The sequence below is a fragment of the Sciurus vulgaris genome (assembly GCF_902686455.1).
Source record: "Sciurus vulgaris genome assembly, chromosome: 1".
Lineage (NCBI taxonomy): Eukaryota > Metazoa > Chordata > Mammalia > Rodentia > Sciuridae > Sciurus > Sciurus vulgaris.
The window spans coordinates 10,964,886-10,986,550 of NC_136461.1; the positions used below are offsets into that span (position 1 = coordinate 10,964,886).

At 38.3% G+C, this 21,665-nt stretch overlaps 1 protein-coding gene across 1 annotated transcript in view; it reads left to right on the forward strand.

The window, feature by feature from the left end:
• Positions 1-21,665, forward strand: part of SPEN (spen family transcriptional repressor) — a 78,750-nt gene that overhangs the window by 2,043 nt on the left and 55,042 nt on the right. The window contains exon 2 of the mRNA XM_079152791.1: positions 18,641-18,961. Within this exon, the coding sequence (XP_079008917.1) occupies positions 18,641-18,961 (321 nt within the window). The remainder of the gene's footprint in view (positions 1-18,640; positions 18,962-21,665) is intronic.

A 21,665-nucleotide genomic window follows, 5' to 3' on the forward strand; every position in this document is an offset into this window, starting at 1 on the left:
GACACGTGCACTGCAGCATTCGCTCTGCTCCCGGTCAGGGGCCCGACGTGTCATTTTGTGTTAGGCAGAGTTCAGAGGCATTGCGTGCCTCTGGCGGGGAGTCTGACCCTCTGCAAGATGTGAGGGGCTGGGGCGAGCCCCGAGGAAGGAGTCCAGGGCAGTTCTGCAGGCTCTGAGTGGATGGCTGCGGTCCGGCTCCTGTGAATGACTTTCTAAAATGGCGGCCGGGACCCACTTCTGTGGGAATCGGCAGCGCCGATCGCAGGATGCACGGAGGGAGGCGGCGAGGACGCGGGCGCGGGGGAGCGGCGTGCGGGGCCGCCCCGCCGTGCGCCTGGCTCGCGCGCGCCGAGGAAGGGCTTGCCCATTGTACACCGAGAGCGGATGCTACGACAGAAGCAGGGTTTATTTTAGAATTAAGCTGAACGCGTCTCTGAATCGCCTTTATTTTAAAGGCGACTTTTTAAAATTTTAAATGGGTTTATTTCATTTGAATGGGCAGTACTTTTTAGTGGGTTCAGGGAGTCTAAAAAGGTATGTAAGAGACGAATCACCCCTTCACCCTTGACCCTGGAATTCCCGGTTCTCATACCTCCCGCCCCCAAAACAGGTAATCTCTATTTCTGGTTTCTTGTTTATCTTTCTGCGCTTACGAGAAATCTTCTCACCGATCCAGCTGTGGAGCTAAAGGGACCAGCCTTTTATCTCTTGTAGAATATGTTTTGTAAAACGTGTGATTGCTACTGGGAGGGAAAACGAAATACCAGAGTGCTGGCTCTGCAAGGAAACTTAATGATGTTCACCTCTGGCGCTCCGTAGAAATCCTAATGAGAAAACCCAACAATACCTACGTTAAACTAATCTTGGGTTAGCTCAGTGTTAGTGCACTTGCCTAGCATGTGTGACGTTCTGGGTTAGGTCCCCAGTACCACAGAAAAGAAAACGCCCCCACCCCCCCCAAAAAATAAGCCACAAAAACTGAAGCTTAAGTGCCTGCTTCTACCCTTTTCCCTAGCTGATTGCAACATTAACTAATAACTGTTTTACAGGATTAAGAGGTGTACACTGGGAATACATTATATAAAAGGTTTTCAAGATGAATGTTCTCTTTAACAGTGACTAGGCTTTTGCCATTTAAGTATTTGGATTAAACACACACACACACACACACACACACACACACACACACACACACACACACCCACACCCACCCACCCCCTAATAAACCAAACAGTTGTGGAGACAGGACAGTTTAGACACATTTAAAAAGGGGGGTCGTCATTTTTTTTTTTTTTTCCATTTTTTATTTTGATCAGTGTTTTTGGTGGACAATAGATGGGTGGAAGGATACTGGATTGGCTTTTTTCCCTCTGTGCCAAAGAAAGACCAAACCCTTAAAACATAAGAGCAATTTTCACCCCATTTGTGTACAGTGAATCAAAATGCAGTCTGTAAAAAATAAAAGAGCAATTTTCAAAATTTGGCTTTACCTTCATGCATAATAATAAATCTTTTGTGCTCATTCTTTTTACAGCTTTCCATTTGCTGAATTTAAAAAAATTAAGCGAGGGAGGACTATTTCTGAATCGGTTTTAGTTAACAAAGATTCATTACAGGGGCACAATGGAGAAAGCCCTTTCCTTTGTATGTTAGCTGGGTTGAAGGGGGAAGGGAGGAATCACACAACAATTGGTTGCTGTCTTTTAGTTGTAAGAGAGAGGTGTGTGCAAAGGCCATCCTTGAATTAGAATGAACAAAGGAGTAGGATCCTTTAAAGATCTAAAGATTTTTTGTGCCTTATTTTCAGATTAGGTTCTTTCCAACACCCCCACCCCTAGTTTTACACATAAGTTAAATGTCATGCAAAGGTTGACTGAGGTAAATCTACCCATGAAATTTTGTCAAGAGTGAGACCCATTTAAATATGCTTTGCTTTTGGCAATTTTAATGTTTTATCATGCTGGGTACTGTAGTGCATGCCTGTAGTCCCTCACTCCAGAGGAAGTTTGAGGTCCTGTCTCCAAAAAAAAAAAAAAAAAGGTGGGGGGTCTGGGGACTAAGCCCAGTAGTAGAGCATCCCTGGGATCAAGAGGGGGAAAAGAGTTTTATCACAATGATTTTTCCTGAGTTTAAATAGTTGGAATAAATGTTACATTTATTTAAATATCTTTACTTTTTGGACACAATGTAGAATAATAAGGAAGAGTTTCCTTGTCCTTTATAACTAGAGATATTTTTAGACTTAAACAAATTTTACTTATAATAGCCTACATCATTGCTGCATTCAACACCATATGGTTTCTATGAAACGACCTCTGATTTTGAATATTTTGAATATCTGTTTTCATGATAGGCTTTTGCGTATTTTAAAAATAGCACAAAAAAATCAGTTATGCTGAATGCCTTGGTGCTGGCCTGTTAATCACAGCTCAGGAACCTGAGGCAGGAGTATCCCAATTTTAATGTCGACCTCATCAGTTCAGCAAGGTCTCAAGCAACTTAGCAAACCCTGTCTCAAAAAAAAAAAAAAAAAAAAAAAAAAAAAAAAAAAAAAGATATAACTCAGAGGTAAAGCACCTCTGGATTCAATTCCCAGTATAAAAAAAAAAAAGCAACATTGGAAGACAGTTTAGGCCTCATTGCAAGAAAGAGTGATGGCATTCAACTTGTGTATGGGTAATTTTTTCCAGATACCTTTGTTGTAAATTCTTGGTTGTAAAAACTTGGTTGCTTGGGTTGCGTTGTTTGGTATGTTTATAAAATATTTCAGGCTTGAATTATGAGACATTTTTAATTCTGTGAACACTAATACTTTGGGAAGATTTACACAGAAGTTATAAAGATAGTGGTGATGTGAGTGAAGCCTTTTCCAAATGGTCTTTCAAGTCATTTTCTTCTTAATTTAAAGGGTTGTTTCTTTACTTTTTGTTTTGGCAGTGATAGGGATGGAACCTGGGGCCATGTGCATACTAAGCAAGTGCTCTACTCCTATCCAGCGTTGTTGCTTAAATTTAAAAAAAACATGTGGAAACCAAATGTTAATTATTTCATTAGAACCCATGTAATTTTTGAGTGATATCTAGCTGGTTTTTAGTATGTGGAAATATGCTTTCCAATGAAGAAGAGATGTTCTTGGTATAAAGCATTCCAGTATTCAGATTGTACCCATACATGGGTCCCTGTCTGCCAAGTTGAAAATATCACGTGTTCTAAAAAAACCACAGTGAAATAGCTGTATAAAGTCCTAACTTAAATTTAGTGAATCTTTGGATGTAATTACTTAGGATTTAATTTTGAGTATAGAAATGAATAGATCTCTAGTATGTTTAAGAATTTCTATTACATAAGAAACTGCTCACATCTTTACAGCTTTGGAATATGTGTCGGAAATTCAAACAGAAAACACTCTTTCTTCACCTGTGTACCCAATACTAGACTTAGTCTAACTTCCTTTGTTTCCTTATATTAGTTTCTGAGAACATTGACAAACTGAAATTTCTCCAATTATACTTTGTATTGACCTTTAAGTTCTTACCATGTTTACACGTAGTATATGTACTTCTTTCAATGTAATTCATTTATGGTTTCTTTGATTCTTAAAATTATTTGACTCAGCAGTTTTTTGACAGTGATCTTATATTATTCCTTTGATTTAAAAACATACACATATTCTTCTTCAGAACATTATGTATTTTGTAAAAATGCATTTGACATGCATGACTTGTCTCTAAAAATGTTTGTTTGTTTGTTTTTTGCAGTGCTGGGAATTGAACCCAGGGGCACTTTGCCACTGAGCTACATCCCCAGCCCTTTTTATTTTTTGTTTCCAATCAGCGTCTTGCTTACTTGCCCAGGCAGGCCTTGAACTTGTGACCCTCTTGCTTCAGGCTCTCAAGTAGCTAGGATTACAGGTGTGCCACCATGCCTGATGGGATTCTATAATTCATAAATCAATAAATTGGTAGGTAGCAGACATTTTTTTGATTCGCCCATTCATTTTTTAAAATTATGCTATCTTCAGTAAAGGCTCTTTTGCATTCAAGGTTATTTAAAAGTTACCTTGGATTAAAAGAATGAAGATAAAAGAACACTTTATTACTTTATTATATCAAAAGAATGTTCGAGTCTTCAGTGGAGACTGTTACCACTTATAAGAATTCAGGAGGAAGCACTAAACTTGAGTGGGAAAATATCATATCTTTATTTATTTACCTCTTATTGACATTTAGTGTTTCCTTCAAATGTGGTGCAGGGAAGAACAACAGCATGGTAGTTGGTTTACAGATGTCAAATATTTTAAAACTGTGTGTTCACATATGTACCAATGCATGAGAATTTTTTTCTAACCTCTACATTTTCATGTTTGTAAATCCCTTCTCAGGCAACCAACATGGTAGGTAGTTATAGGCAAGCACCACCGCACCCTGTGCGTCATTATTTATCCTCATCACAACTTGGAAAAATTATCGTAATATGAGATCTGGTGCTATATGCTTTTATTTAATGCATGCATAGAGTGCGTGTTTGTGTATGTATATTACGGTATCACTAATTTGTACTTCAAATGTGTTTTAAAAATTCTGACTTGTAGAATTTGAATGTATGCAGAAGTAGATCAAATAGTAAAGCAACTTAGCAAGACTGTCTCAAAATAAAAAGGGCTGGGGGTGTAGCTCAGTGGTAAAGCACTCCTGGGTTCAATCCACAGTACTTGGAGGGGAGAACCAAAATAGTACATGAATCCCAAGTACCTATGGTTCAGCCCAGCAACCATCAGCATATGACCTGTGGGGACAAACAAAGCAAGGGGAGAGAAAGTTCCATGAGAGTTGGGATGAAAAGATGATCTCGTCTCCGAGAAGATGACATTTGATACATCAGAATGAGAACCAGGTTTACTTTTCTTCTTTCTGTTTTATTACAAAAGAAAAGAAAATTAGAAAGTTAGTTTAGGAACAGGACAAAAAATTCCCAGCTCTCCTCCCCAATTGTTAACATAAAAGTCACATTTGCTTTGTTACTGCCCACTCCCCTGTCCCCCTTTTTCCCCCCATTTTGGTGGTACTGGTGATTGAACCCAGATGCCCTCTACCACTGAGTCATACCTCTAGTCCTTTTAATTTAATTTAATTTAATTTTATTTTTTATTTTTTTGCGGTGCTGGGGATTGAACCCAGGGCCTCATGCTTGCGAGACAAGCACTGTACCAACTGAGCTATATCCCCAGACCTTAATTTTATTTTGAGATAGGATCTTGCTTAGTTGCTGAGACTGGTCTCTAGTTTGCAATCCTCCTGTCCCATTCTCCTGGGTTGCTGGTATGACAGACCTGGGTCACTGCACCCGGCTAAGTGCTTATTTGCTTTGATGCCCAGATCATCTGAATTTGACTCCACAGGAGAGCCTTTACTAGCTACTGTAGTTGAGCTTGGTGGTAGCACCTGTAGTCCCAGGTTCTTGGGAGGCTGAGGCAGGATGATCACTTGAACCCAGGAGTTGCAGTTTTCAGGCCAGCCAGGGCAACATAGTGAGGAGCCCCCCTCTCCTCCCAATAAATAAATAAATAGCTACTGTGTTTCCATCATTCTGTTGAAACTGATTTCTGACTCAACAAAGGCTTATTTTGTACTTTCTCTGTCCCTGTTCTGAATCAGACATTTCTTCAAGAAGCCCTGGTCCCTTTTAGTTTAATTATTAATTATTTAGAAACCAAAATCTGAGCGCTTTGGTTTTGGCCATTGCTGCAGAGCTGAGGTGTGTGTCTTGGTGTCCGTGTCTATATACACATGAACATGCCTCTATGTCATATTTTAAAACTGTGGGCTCACAAATGTTCTAATACATGAGTATTTTTCTAACCTCCCATTTTCATATTTATAAATTCCTTCTCAGACAAGAAACCTGATTTCCATTATTCATGATTTACTTATTTGCTCAGTTACATGTTCCATGTGAGTAATATCCTAACTACTGCTTCCCCTTCTTCTGCCTCTGGTGACATTGCCTCTGTTGTCTCTGCATGTCCTCCTTCCTTCTCAACTACTCTTCTTCCTTGGAAACCAACATGGGAGGAGGGCAAGGCAGGGAAGGGAAGGTGGGACTGAAAATGATCTGCCTGTTTTTGCCCCCCTCTTTTTTTCCCCCCATAGGAGACAACTTGCTGCTATTGCCATTTTAAAGCAGGTTTGGGACCACCTCATTCTTAAAATTGTAGTTTTGGTTTTACTTGGATCACTAACTCCCTGTGGGGTATGAGCTTAATCACTGGATCAGTCTGAGCTTTATCATACATGAGTCATGGGAGAGGTGGTAATGACAGAGATAGAGTTTGCCCTTTTTTATTTTTTGAGACAGGATCTTGCTGAGTTGTTTAGAGCCTCACTAGGTTGCTGAGGCTGGCTTTGAATTTTCTGTCTTCCTTATACTCTAGAGCTGCCAGATTTACAGGCCTGTTCCTCTAGGCTCAGAGAGTGAGTTCATTTCTTAGGAATAATACTAGGAGTCATTTTTCCAAGTATTTGGGTGTCAGCCCTCACTTTGTGTGGTATGTCAGCAAAATATTGCCCTGACCCTACCTCTGCAAACTTTATTGGTGATTTTTTTTTCCTTCTCATCTTCACTGTTACTGGCTTCCTTAAGTAATCACGATACCCTGTTCCAGCTGTGCATGGTGGAGCTCACCTGCAATCTTCGCTACTCAAGAGGCCGAGGCAGGAGGATCTCAAGTTCGAGGCCAGCCTGAGCAATTTCCCAAGACCCTGGCTAAAAATAAAATTTAAAAAGGAGCTGGGGAGTGCATGAGGGCCTGGGTTCAGTCCTCACTACTCCAAAACACATCTGTTCATTGATATAAGCCCCAGTATGCCAGAGTTTGTATAACTTTTATTATTATTATATTATTATTATTGTTTTGCAGCATTAGGTATTGACCCCAGGGCTTCACATATGCCAGGCAACTGCTCTACCACTTATTTTGAGACAGGGTTTTTGCTGAATTGCCCAGTGTGCCTTTGAACTTTTAGCATCCTCTTTTGTCTCAGCCTCCTGAGTCTCTTGGGATTATAGGTGTGTGCCACCTTGCATGGATATCCCTTAATTTAAAAAATGATAAATGTGTTTTGTTACACTAATCAAAGGCATGTAAGGACTTGTTCTTATATGTCCCTTCTACCTTATTATGAAGTAATGCTTTTCCAGAGTTGGTTTAGAAATTTTTTTTTTTTTTACACAGATCAGTCCTTTTCAGCATAAGTTTGTTTTGTCATTCTAAAGAGAAGGTATACGAAAGGAACTTTGATTACAGCTTTGAATCTCGGGGTTGTGACATTTAATTTCCTTTATGTTGAATTTATTTGAAATTTGTTTTAAAATGATTTTGAGAGAATTTCTTCTTAAACTTTTCATTTTTAGAGAAAGCTTTTTGTTTGAGAGATAAAACTAGGCAGGTTAAAATGTTGACTGGAGAGGTTTAATATTTAATGATAATTAACATCACGGCATAGAATCTAGTGACTTAGTTTTAATTTGATGAAGTTAATTTTGTCCAAGTTTATTTAGAAGTATATTTATTAGTTTCATAAACAACATTGGAATTGAGTTGAGAAAAGCCAAAGACTCAAAGATAGAAGAGTGATGAGGAAGAACCTTATTTTCTTAACTGGAAGTAGAGGTAGTTGTCCAAGATCTTAGAAAAATATTTCTAGTGAACTGGAGATGGAGGAGCATGCCTATAATCACCAGGACTGAGGAGCTGAGGCAGGAGGATCACAAGTTCAAGGGCGAGCCTCAGCAATTAGGGAGGCCCCTTCTCAAAAAATAAAAAGGACCAGGGATATAGCTCAGTGGTAGAGCACCCTTGGGCTCAGTCCTCAGTATTTTCCCCCTAAATGTGTGTGTGTGTGTGTGTGTGTGTGTGTGTGTGTGTGTGTGTGTGTAGAGAGAGATATGAAAAGAATATGGAATTTATATATATTTTTAAAAGGTAGGATCACATATTTGTCTTGATTTTCTTCTGTCCAAGCAATGTGTTGTGAAATAAGGATAAATCGTAAGTGCAGTGAAAACCTAGATGTATTCCTAAATTTTAATTTAAAAAATTACTATTTGAGTAAAAATAGGTATTAAGAATAGAGATTAATTTCCTTTTAGCAGTTGTAGTGTCAGTATTGTCCTGGTAAACAAGTAGAAAGCCCCTTTCCAAGAGCTCTTTCCATTTGTACAAGGGACCCTTTTCGCTGCGGAGTTATGCTGACTTGTGGTTGGTGTCCTTGACTTCCGCCACGTCAGCTTTGTTTCTGCACCTGCACCTTCCCCTTTTTGATCAACTTGCCTTGCACCTTCTTGCTTTGTCTGATTTCTTTGTTTACTGCAGTTGCTTTAAGAAATGGTTAATGTTGTCTGAGCATTCTGTGTGATCACAGAACGTTGGGAGTTTTTTCTCTTCAAAATTGGCCAGTCCTTACAGTAGTGCACACTTGTAATCCCAGCTATTTGGGTGGCTGAAGCAGGAGGATAGCAAGTTCCAGGTCAACCTGGGTAACTTAGTAAGATCCTATCTAAAAATAAAAAGGTCTGGGGATATAGTTTAGTAGTACAGTGTCCCTGGATTCAATACTAGTATCAGGCAAAACAAAACAAATTTGCTGATCTTTCACAGGTTAGTTAAGGATTATCCTTTTTGTTAAAAGCTAATTTTACTTTAATGGCTTCTTAATAGATTGCTGTAAAATAGCACATTTATATGTGTGTATAAATAATATGTACCTCACTGAAGTAATAATTCCAAAAAAATGTATCATTTAGAGCCTTACTGAAAATAGGTGTACTTTCTCAAGAGTTGTAAGCATCAAATTTTCATGTACAGAAATCTAGGCAATCACTATGAATTCAGAAAAATGGTCTTCAATAAAAATAGTTTTGTTGGTTGAATTAAGCTTATCTTCAGTTTTCAAGTTTTCTAATCTTTTCTAATTAAAACCAGTAGTTTTTCATAATAAAACGTAATTTGGGGCTGGGGATCTAGCTCAGTGGTGTAGAGCAATGCCATGTATCCTATGACGGAGAACCTGAGTTCCTGGGGAGGGTGGGAGGATCACAGTGGCCTGCTAGTCCAGGAACATGGATAAATAGAGTGCTTATCAGGTATGTGATAAATAATGTGTAAAATGAGGGCTGGGCTGCAGCTCAGTGGCAGAGCGCTTTCCTAGCATGTGAAGCACTGGATTCCATCCTTAGCATCACATAAAAATAAACAAATAAAATAAAGGCATTCTGTCCATCTACAACTACAAAAAAAATTTAAGAAAAAGCCAATATGTAAATGAATTTACCTTTAGAAATGAGGCTCTGGTACATGTTACAGACGTGGGTGGACCTTGATGGGCATTATAATTGTTTCCTTTTTTGGGGAGGAGGTGGTGCAGGCTGTTCGGGAAGTTGCTATGAGCATTTCTGTATGTAATTAAAAAAAATTTTTTTTTTAGTTGTCAATGAATCTTTATTTTATTTTTATTTATATGTGGTGCTGAGGATCAAACCCAGTGCCTCACACATGCTAGGCAAGTGCTTGACCACTGAGCCACAACTCCAGCCTCTGTATGTAATGTTTATGTGGTCATGTTTTAAGTTCTTTTTGAGTATTTACCTAGGAGTGGAATTGCTGGGTTTTATGCATTAATTCTTTGTTCATTTATTTATTTTTTGGTGTGCTGGGGTGAATCTAGATCCTAGCACTTAAGGAGCTTCACTGCTGAACTACATCTCCAACCTCTAACATTTTGAGGAACTGACATGTCTTTTCCAGAGTGACTTCATTGTATGAGGGTTCACGTGTCTCTTCCTCATCTCTTGGTATTGCCTTTTTTTTTTTTTTTTTTTTTTTTTTAAGCCATCTTAGTAGGTATGAAGTGATATCTGTCTGTGTGTGTGTGTGTGTGTGTGTGTGTGTGTGTGTGTGTGTGTGTATACACACCCACTGTACTGGGAATTGAACCTAGAGATGCTCTAGCACTGAGCTGTATTCCCAGCCCCTTTTGTTTATTTTCAATTTTGAGTCAAGGTCTCACTAAGTTGCCAGGCCTGGCTTGGAACTTGTAGTCCTCCTTCCACCTCACCTGGCTCACTGTGGTTTTGATTTTTATTTTCCCAATCACTAATTTCATGTAGCATCTTTCATGTGTTTATTGTTCATTTGTATGTCATTGGAGAAATGTCTATTTGTATTTGTTGCCCATTTGTAAAATTGGATTGTTTTCATTGTTGAGTTGTAAAAGAATTCCTTATTATATACATAATTTGCAAATATTTTCTTCCATTCTGTGGGTTTATGTCTATGTGCAATACATGTCTTTGGATAGAATAGTCATTAACTGATTTGTTACTGTTATTGCTAACTATTTAAATTTATCTTAGAGGACTAGGGGTATAGTTCAGTGATAGAGCATAGCACCAGAAAAAGTAAAGAAAAAGAGATCTTAGTTGTAGATGGACCCAATAACTTTATTTATTTAGTATTTTTTATGGAGTGCTGAGGATAGAACCCAGTACCTCACACATGCAAGCTCTCTACTACTGAGCCACAACCCCAACCCTAGAAAAAGAAATCTTTGACTTGCTAGATCATTGTTAAAACTTAAGTTTTACCTTTAGTTTTAATGTATTTTAATTGATAAGAGACAAGACATTGTAAATATCACTATCTTTGATTTTGTTCAAATAATAGGAATCTTGTGATCTAAGTATATGATTCTGAGTTATAGCTGCCTTTAGTGTTTTGAAATGTGTATCAGCAATTTTAATAAAGTAACAAATAAAGTAATATCTGAAACTATTATGTTGATGACAAGTAATAGCTTTGATTAACTTTAAGAGATTGAGAATTGTACATGTAAAAATCATTAAAATAATTTTACCATAATAATTTTTTTCTAAAAAATATTTATCTGTGATGATATAAAAACAGTGTACCCAACTCTAATTTAAATGCTGTTAAAATACATTATTATTATTGGTACCTGGGATTGAACCCAGTGGGGCTTACCCACTGACCCACATCCCCAGTCCTTTTTTATATTTTACTTAGAGTCAGAGTCTCACTGAGTTGCTGAGACTGGCTTTGAACTTATGATCCTCCTGTTTCAGTCTCCTGAGCCGCTGGGAGTACAGTGTGCCCGTCCTAACCATTATTTAAATTGGGTGTGTGACCCACCATTTGACACAGCTATCCCATTCTCTGGTTTATACCCAAAGGACTTAAAAACATACTACAGCGACGCAGGCACATCAATGTTCATAGCTTCTCTATTCACAATAGCTGGATTGTAGAACCAACCAGGATACCCTTCAATTGATGAATAGATGAAGAAACTGTGGTATATGTATACAATGAAATATTACTCAGCCATAAAGAAGAATAAAATTATGGCATTTGCTGGTAAATGGATGGAGTTGGAGAATATCATGCTAAGTGAAATAGGCCAAGCCCCCAAAAACCAAAGACTGAATGTTTTCTCTAATAAGTGGATGACGATACATAATGGGGGATGGCGGGGGGAAGAATGAAGGAACTTTGGATGATGTAGAAGAAAATGGGGTGGGAGAGGGTGGGGGAAGGAAAGATGGTAGAATGAGACAGACAGTATTACCCTATGTGTATGTATGATTACATGAATGTTGCAAATTTACATTGTGTACAACCACAGAAATGAAAATTACAACCCATTCATGTACAGTGAATCAAAATGCAGTCTGTAAAAATAAAAATTTAAATTAAAAAAAATTGGGTGTGTGGTGGCAATTGCCTGTAGTCCCAGTTATTTAGGAAGTTGGAGGCAGCCTGGGCAGCATGGGGAGGCCCTGTTTTAAAGAAAGAAAGAGAAAGGGGGGGTGGGAGGAAGAGGGAGAGAGAGAGAGGAGAGAAGAAAGAAGAGAGAAAGAAAGAAAGGAAAGAAAGAAAGAAAATACATTAAAAAAAGATTTTTTTTTTCTTGGAAGTCGTCCTTTTTGCATACTTGAAGTGATCCCAGTCACTGAAGTAGGAAGTAAAGATGTGGGGCTGATGGTGTTGCTCAATGATAGAATGCTTGCTTAACAGGAGAAGGCCCTCCCTGGTTTCCAGCAGTGCACGCATAAATAAACAAACAAACAAATGTCTGACACAGGGGGAAATCAGTGTTTTGGTCTAAATATAACACCAAGTGGTTGATTTACAAATTAGTAACTCAAAAAATGTTTTGCTATAAAAGGGGAATACAAGTGTTGATGTTCCTGCATTATTCCAGATAGATTGGTTACAGTGGGTACATTTATGACCTGAGTTCAAAGAGAAATAGTGCCATGGGGTGGCCCACACATGTAATCCCAGCTACGGGGAGGCTGAGGCAGGCGAGTGACAAGTTTCAGACCAGCCTGGGCAGGTTTTTTTTGTTGTTTTTTTTTTTTCTGGATTTGAGCCCAGGGGTGCTTAACCACTGAGCAACATCCCCAACCTTTTAAAAATTTAATTTAATTTAGAGATAGGGTCTCACTGGTTACTCAGGCCTCACTAAGTTGCTGAGGCTGGGTTTGAGCTCAGCATCCTTCTGCCTCGGCCTCCTAAACTGCCTGGGCAAGCACAAGGCCCTGGGTTCAGTCCCCAAAAACAAAAACAAAAAAACAAAAAAACCAAAACACACACAGCGGCTGGAGAGATAGCTCAGTTGGTAGCGTGCTTGCCTCGTAAGCACAGGCCCTGGGTTGATCCCCAGCACTGCAAAACAAACACCACACACACCCACACCCACACATGCACACGCACACCACACCCACCCCTATAATCCCAAGCAATTTAGCGAGGGGCCTGAGTAACTCAGTGAGTACTCTACCAACTGAGCTGTATCCTTAGCCCCGCCTGGCAATTTTAAGGAGACATTGTCTTAAAATAGAATGTAAAAAGGAACAAGGGATGTATCCTAGGTTTAGTCCCCAGTACCAAAATGAATGAATGAATGAATGAGAAGAGTGATTTTATTTTTTTTTCCAGGTTGAATCCAGGCCTCCTTCATGGTACCCCTGCTGAGCTATATGCCCAGCCCTTTTTAAAAATTCTATTTTGAGACAGGGGCTTGCAGAACTGCCCAGGTTGGCAGTTCTCCTGCCTCAGCCTCCAGAGTAGCCTGTATCAAGTAGCTGGGATTGCAGGTGTGCATGTCACTCCTCTGGATCCTTTGACTCTCCTCCGCCCCCAGAGGTGCTAGGAATGGAACCCAGGGCCTTGCATAGGCAAGCACCCTACCACCGAACTATACCCCAGCTCCCATCATTTGCTTTCAAATGACGAATAATTTGATGATCATGGGATATAGAAGGATAGAAAATACAGTACACAAATAAATTGGTATTTTGATAATTTTTCTTTTCTTTTTAGTATGGAGGATTAACCCAGGGTGCTCTACCACTGAGCTATATTCCCTAGCCCATGATAAAAGTAGGTTACTCTTGGAAAGTGATTTCAGATAAAGGATAAAAGATTATCCTTTATCTGAAATGCTTGAAATGAGAAGTGTTTCAGATTCATAGTTACATAGTTTATAATATTTACATAGGCTTTACCTTTTAAACAGTCCTAATCCAAAATTCCCAAAATGGTCGGAAATCTAAAATTTTGAGTGCTGAGGTGACATTCAGCCTGAATTGGATTTAGGTGGGTGGGTGGCTAGGTTAATTGCATGCATCTTCAAAGGAATATTTACTCCGCTCATCACAATTCTATTATGCTTCCTTGCATAGCAGAATTTTGAAACCTTGAGAACCTCGGAAGAAGGAATCTTTTTACCTGGAAATAGAGCAGTAATGTTAGCTATGATGAAGAATTCAGATCTGATCCCACACCTCCACATCCATGCTGGAACTGAACCCAGGGTCTTGTGCATGCTAGGCAAGGGCTCTACCATTGAGCTATATTCCCCAGTCCCTGAGATGTGATCTTTTAACTCTAGGATTAACTGGAAATAGGAATTCAATGTAGAAGTTGGAATGTGTTGTTTTCTCAGTGGGGAGTAGTTTTGTTGTGGTGTTTCAAGAATGACTCAGGGAGGATTGTTCTCTGAAGTAGGAGGAGTTGTGTGCAAATGAAGTATGTGGCAGTTCATTGCTGTTGCTTATTAGTAGGTCAGACGCAAAAGTGGGAATTAAAATTACTCTTGTATTCCCGTTGATAACTCTGTGCGTGAAAGTCGAATGCAGTCCCTTCTGGAAAGAAGGGGTATTGAGAAAATTCGTTGGGCTTTAGTATACTAATGATCTTTGTGAAAGTGATCATGTTTTGAAATTAATGGAGTGACTTTCTTGTGGAGTTGTTGGAAACAGTTTTGAACCAGGAAGAGGTCTTTTTCACTGTCAGAAAACTGAAAATTGTAAATAAGTTCTGTGAGGCTAAGTGATCTTTGTTCTGCTCCCCATGTTAAATGCCTAGAACATCTTTTTTTTTTTTTTTTTGCTGAAGTGGTGGCGGCGGTGGTGGTAATAGGGATTGAACTGCTGAGTTATGTTTCCAGTTCTTTTAAAATTTTTTTAATTTTTATTATTTTGAGACAGGGTCTTGCTTAGTTGCTGAGCTGACCTTGAATGTGGCCATCCTACCCTCATTATTTCACGTCACTGGAATTAGAGAATGTGCCACTGTGCCTGGTTCCCTTGAAAATACATGAGTACAGTTGGTCCTCCTTAACAATCATGCACAGATTAAAAATATTTGGAAAAAATACATCATTGTGCATGCACACAGACTCTATGCCTTGTCATTATTCCCTAAGCAATATAATGTAACAACTTATTTGGGGGAATTGAGGTTGGGGGGTGTGGGGGTGCTGGTGCTGGGGTGCCAACCCAGGACCTCATGCATGCTAAGCATGTTCTCTACCACTGAGCTACAGCCCAGTCTCCCAGTATAACAACTATTTACAAAGCAGTAGCATTGAATTAGGCATTTAAAAGTAATTTTTAGAGTGGTTTAAAGTATAATGGGAACATTATCTTTTCAGGAAGTTGAGGAAGGTGGATTGCTTGTGCCCAGGAATTATGGGCCAGTTGGAGCAACATAGGGGAAACCCTATCTCTTAAAAAAAAAAAAAAAAAACAAAGTATATGGGAAGATATATGTATGGGATATTCAATTGTTTACCATTTTATAGAAAAGACTTGAGCTGCTATAAATTTGATATCTGGCCTGGTGGTTGGGCGAGAGAGGGTTTGGTTCTGAACAATCCCCTGTGGATACCAAGAGATGTCTGTATAGAGCAACTTGAAGGGTGTCTGTGGTGTGTGGTGTTTATTGTTAGGGTATTAGGGACTGAACCCAGGGCCTCGTGAATGCTAAGCAAGCAACTATCACTGTCCTCCCCCTGACCTAGCCCTGATAGAGTGTTTGATCAGTTTAATATATTGATGGTGAATGTTTTTTGTGCAATTATAAACTAATTTTAGGCTAAATTTATTTGTTCCCCTCACAGTGCTGGGGATTGAACATGCTTGAACAGATAATTCAACAGAGATGGTTGAACAGATGATTGAACAGAGCCTTGTACATGCTAGGCAAGCACACTACCCCTGAGCTATACCTGTAACTCCTTAATTTAGGTTTTCTTTTTTTCTCCTTCTCTCTTCTCCCTAGGACTTGAAAAACTAGGGTGTAAGCTACATTTCCCTGCCTTTTTAGTTTGTTATTTTGAGGCAGTGTTTTGCTAAGTTGCTCAGGCTGCCTTGGAATTTCCATCCGTCCTGCCTTAGCCTTTTGAGTCACTGGAATTACAGATGTGCACCACTTGCCCCCAGGTCTTGCTCATTTTTAGCTAACAAATGTCAGTAAGGGCTGGAGGTGTAGTTCAGTGGGTAGAGAGCACTTGCCTAGCATTCCTGAAACCCACCCTGGTTCTATACCCAGTACCACACACTACACAAAAGGTAAATGTTTCATCTTGAACACTGAGAAATATTTGAATACTAAAAAAAACTGTTTTTTGGAAAGAGTAGTCAAAAATCAGGCATCACATTTAATGGCCGCTTTTTCTTGGATATAAATTTTAAGTAGATTTTTGTTATTAAAATTTGGGAGTCTCCAGTCTTTATAGATTTGTAATTCTAATCAAGTTCTTTTCAGAGTGTGTTCTCTTTATGTAAAAAATGATAATAACTGAGCCTACCATTGTGGAGAAGGTGTGTTTTGGTTTTGTTTCATGCATATATCTATGCATCAATACTTTGTTCCTCTTACCATTGCATTTAGTTCTTTATTACTTAGGGTTTAAGCCTAATTATTTGTTTTCTTATATTTGGCTGACTTGTTTTGATGGGGAATTGGTTGCTTCTTTCATTTTTCTTTTTTGTATTTTAAGATAAGAGAAAAGTCTGAATTTGGATGTGGTGATAAGGTTACTGTTTGTGGGTGGGGTAAGATATACATATTATTAAATTTATCATTTTGACTACTTTTAAATTTAATTTTATTTTTAATTGGTGCATTATACTTATAGATAATGATGGAATTCATTGTGATTTGTATATGCACATGACATAATTTGATAGACAGTCTCATTACCTGGTTACCCGCCCCCCTTAACCATTTTTAAGTGTATCATTCAGTGGCATTAAACACCGTCACAATGTTGTATAACTTATCATCACTATTTCGAGAACTTTTTCATCATCTCATACAGAAACTATAGTCCTTGAGTTATAACTCCTTGTTCTGGTCTTTTTCCATCTTCTGGTAACCTTTCCTCTATTTTCTATGAAGTTGTTGTTCTAGATAATTGTACATGCATGGAATCATACTCTGTATATGATTTTTTTTTTCACTTAGCATTAATGTTTTCAAGCTTATACATCTAATATGTAGCATGTATAGAACTGCTTTCCTTTTTAGGGTTTAATGTAATGTTCAATTATAAGTACATACCAGATTTTGTTTCTCTATTCATCCATTGATGGATATTGGGTTTTCACTTTCTGGCTCTTAGGAATAGTGACTGCAGTGAACATTGTTGGACACATCTGTTTGAGTCTTAGTTGAAATTGAAAAAAAATTTTTTTTGTACTGGGGATTGAACCCAGGGGCTCTTAACCACTGAGCCACATCCCCAGCCCTTTTTATATTTTATTTAGAGATAGGGTCTTGCTAAGTTGCTTAGGGCCTTACTAAATTGCCGAAGCTGGGCTTTGAACTTGCTGTTCTCCTGCCCCAACCTCCCTGGTCCTTGGGGTTACAGGTGTGTGCAACCACAACTGGCTAATAGTGCTATATTTAAAGGTACTTGTGTCTGCCTTTCTAAATGCAGGATTATAGGTTACATAAAAATATAATTATTAACTTACAATGAAATTTACAGACTTTTCATAAATTTTTTTGGTGATTTCAAATTTTATTTCTCAAATGTACTTCAAAATATAAAAGATGTCCTAACATTTTTTTTGTTCACATTTTTTTGGAATAAAAGTGAGAATGTATAATCTAAGGAAAGGTTTTCCAGGATTTATTAATTTATATGAAAAATAATTTTAATTATACCTAAATTACAAATTTTAAGTTTTAACATCTTGGAATAAGAAAATTAAATAGCAAAAATCCTATTAAAAAGATAGACCATCACAAAGTGTTTATTGCCTTTAAGGATATTTTTTAAGCATCTCATCTTTTCATAAGATCATTGTCATTTAATTAAATAAAAACTGAAATAGTTATGCAGTTTTTACTTTAGTTATGCATAGTTTTTATTTTAATAGAAGTCTTTTAAGATTTTTTTTCCTCTGTGGTCCTGGGATTTTAGGAGGAAGGTTGGGAGGCTCCAATTCGGTCTTGTAATTTACGGTAAATCTAGCAGTGCTGGGGTCTCGAACCCTGGTCTCCAGGGTAGGAGGCAGGCTCTCTACGTGATGAGCTGTATCGCCAGTTCTGGTCCTGGGATTTTAAACAAGGGTGTTTAGTATGCTAGGCAAGCACTCTACCATTGAGCTACACCCCAGCCCGAGAGTTTTAAATCACTTTGATTCTTTTTTTAAATTTATTTCTACTTTTTGGTGCTGGGAATTTAGCCCAGGGGTGTCTATTTCTTCAGCTCCCCAGGGGTGGTCTATGACTGGCTACATCCCCAACTCTATTTTTGATTTTGAGGCAGTATTGCTGAGTTGTGCAGGCTGTCTTGAACTTGTGACCTTCCTGCCTCAGCCTCCTGAGTCACTTGGATTACAGGTGTGCATCACTGTGCCCAGTGGATTCTAACTTGTTTTATTTTGTTTTTGTGGTGCTGGGGATTGAACCCAGGGCCTTGGGCATGCTTGCATGCACTCTACCAACTGAGCTATATCACCAGCCCTGGATTCTAACTTTTTAGAGTATAAAAGTATCCAGAAACTTCTGAGATACTCATTTTTGCTAAGTGAATATGGGTTGAGGGTAGTTTAGGGAATATTATATTTAAGAAACGAGTAATATGGGGTGCAAATACCTATTTCAGTGAGAAAAGTATAAGTGTAAATGAAAGCTATTTTAAAAGTTCCATCCACATTCATACTTAATGTAAATTGTTTATAAGTAAGAAACAACATTTTAAAAACTCATCTTGGAAAATTATTGATGCGCAACAATAACGTTAACTTTTATTTTTTCCAGATATGGCCGCGTGGAAAGTGTCAAAATTCTCCCTAAGAGGGGATCTGAAGGAGGAGTGGCTGCCTTTGTGGATTTTGTGGACATCAAAAGTGCACAGAAAGCTCACAACTCTGTCAACAAAATGGGAGATAGAGACCTACGCACGGATTATAATGAACCAGGCACCATTCCGAGTGCTGCTCGGGGTTTGGATGATACAGTTTCCATAGCATCTCGTAGTAGAGAGGTTTCTGGGTTCAGAGGAGGTGGTGGAGGGCCTGCTTATGGCCCCCCACCATCACTTCATGCACGAGAAGGACGTTATGAGCGGAGACTTGATGGGTAAGTTCCAAGGTTTCTGTAGGCAGGTATTTGTATTTGATGTGGTGAGAAACAGAAACTCATATTTAGGGGCCCCAGATGGATTTAAAGTTTTGGGCATTCTCAATGTTTCCTATTTTGGGTTGGAAACGGAAGTGATTTCTATCCCAGTGGCTGGTTTCTTATGGAATCATAGAGGATATTTCCTGCAGTGGATTGGATACCTACTTCCTGAGATACAAAGTGGCGGAAGATTTCCTGTGGCAGCATCGTTTTTGGAGTTACCTGTCTTCTAGAATTAATTATTCCTTCTTTTGGATAATATTAAGTCCTTCCTTGGATATATCCTTCTACCTGATGGAGTTATTTGGCTATGGGTTTTATGGTCATGCTATTTGGAATATTTCTGGAATATTAAAGCCTACAGATTCTTTTAGAAGTTGATATCTGCTTCTTGGTTTTCACTACGTAAAGTGTACAAATTGGATTGTCGTAAAAGATCTAGCAGACCATAGTGATTCAACCATTTGGATGCTACAAACAATACTTTGACATGGAAATGTGTATTTGGATGAGGAAGAGTGAAGGCAAAGCTTTTTCCATTTTGGATCTACACAATTTCTGTGTTGGAATTATACTCCTTGATGGAATGGGGGAAAATTGAGGACATTCATAAATCCTGGAATATAGCCATTCTTTTCTAATTACTGGAATGTATGGGATGTCATGGTCACAAGATCTGTTAGCCCAGGGGAAGAGGATTACTCTTATTTCTTAAGCAAGTTGCTGTCCAATTAAAGGTACTTTAGCTTTGAACACATGGTGACGATCAGTTGTGGATACAGCAATCAAAATTGACTGGGCCGGATGACTACAAAAGTGAACAATTGGCGAGCAACTGTGTCTTCCTCATTCGTTGGAATTGTAGAGGATCTTTCTCTTCTGCCAGCTGCCTGATTCATACTTAGGGCCGGAGATTTTTATGAATGTGGATCAATTTATAATTGTCTACTATCTCAAGAAAGAAGTCTGGGGGTTTGAGAGTTACAGTTTATCTGGGACTTCTTGGCTTCCTGTGGAATTATTTTGTCTGGTCACTAAGATTTTTTTTTTCTTGTGGTTCATCTAAATATCATTTGACACCCTTGCCCATTAAGAAGGTGGATTACCCCCATAAGAGGGGCCAAAATTGGGGAAGTTATATTCACAATTCTCTCCCTAGATTTAATTGGGATTATAGGTCGTGTTTCCACAGTTGGAAAAGGTTGGTATGTCCTGACCTGTGTATATTAGCCCCTCTCCTAACCCAAGTCCAACTCTCTCTTTTTTCCCCACTAACTCTAGAAGTATTTAGTACTAATAGATGAATCAAAAAAATAGCCATTAGATTTCAGCTCTGCTAGTTCTTGTGCCTGCCTTCTGTACCTTCCTAATGGATAAGAACTTTGCATATTTATAAAACATCAGCTGCAGCAGTAATTCTTCTAGAACTTTTGCCTGTTGCTTGTTATATTATTAATAATGGCTTTCACTGATTAACATTTGATAGGTTGCTACATGAACTATTTATGAAATTTTCTCTTAAGTCTCACAGGAACCCTTGTTAGACTTTGAAATATTTAAATTCAGAATTATAGCAAATAAAAAAGGAGACTCTCACTTAATACATGTAAGAAGGAAAAAAAATTTTTTTTTTTTTTTTCCATACTAGTTGCTTTCCATAATAGCTGCAAAAATTACTTAGGAGCCGGGCGTGGTGGCGCACACCTGTAATCCCAGCAACTTGGGAGGCTAAGGCAGGAGGATCCCAAGTGCGAGACCCTGTCTTAAAATGAAAAGTAAAAAGTGTTGGGGATGTACCTTGGTGGTAAAGCGCCCCTTGGTCCAATCCCCAGTACAAAAAAAAAAACAACTAGGAAAATGGGGTTGCTACTAACTGAAATAGTGGGTGAAAATGAGTATTAGTGGAGAGACTTTGGAATCTAGGAAACATGCTGGGAAAATAGTGTTAGTTGCTACACAATTTTGCCATGTAACTCTCATTTGAGAGATTAAAAATCTTTCTTTCATGATTCCTTAATCTCCTTTGTTAGAGGATGGATCTAAAGATGAGACATTGAAAAGAAATTCAAGTGAATTGGTCTTTGAATTCTTACGAGTTCTAATTTCCTACAAAAGTAGAGAATTTATGATTTCTTATAGGAGTAGAATTAGTTTTGCATGTGTATAATTGTACATGCAACAATTTTTGTATTCCTAGGTTGATGAGTATTCACATTGTACTGAAAAAAATTGTTGAAGGGACTGGCGATGTGGCTCAGTGGTAGAGCCCTTGCCTAGCACATGCAAGGCCCTGGCTTTAATCCCCAGCACTAAAACAACAAAACAAACGTTTAAACCCTTGTTCATAGCAACCTTAAAGTATTCTTATAGTTCCCAGTGTTGCTTAATTTTATCAGTGGCAACCTGAATATTGTCAAAGCTAAGAGAATGCATTTCCTCTAGTCTTCAAGTATATATATATATATATATATATATATTAACAAATGAAATAATGGAATGATTATTTTAAAAATTATGTGCAATTTGATAGCACCTGGAGATAACTTATTTGTTGTTAAGTTTACATAGAATAGCATGTGGTGATTCAGTATTTTGATATCTTAAGTATTTTAAGGTTCTATTTTTATTATTAAATGTAATTGTTTGGGCAATTTATATAGTC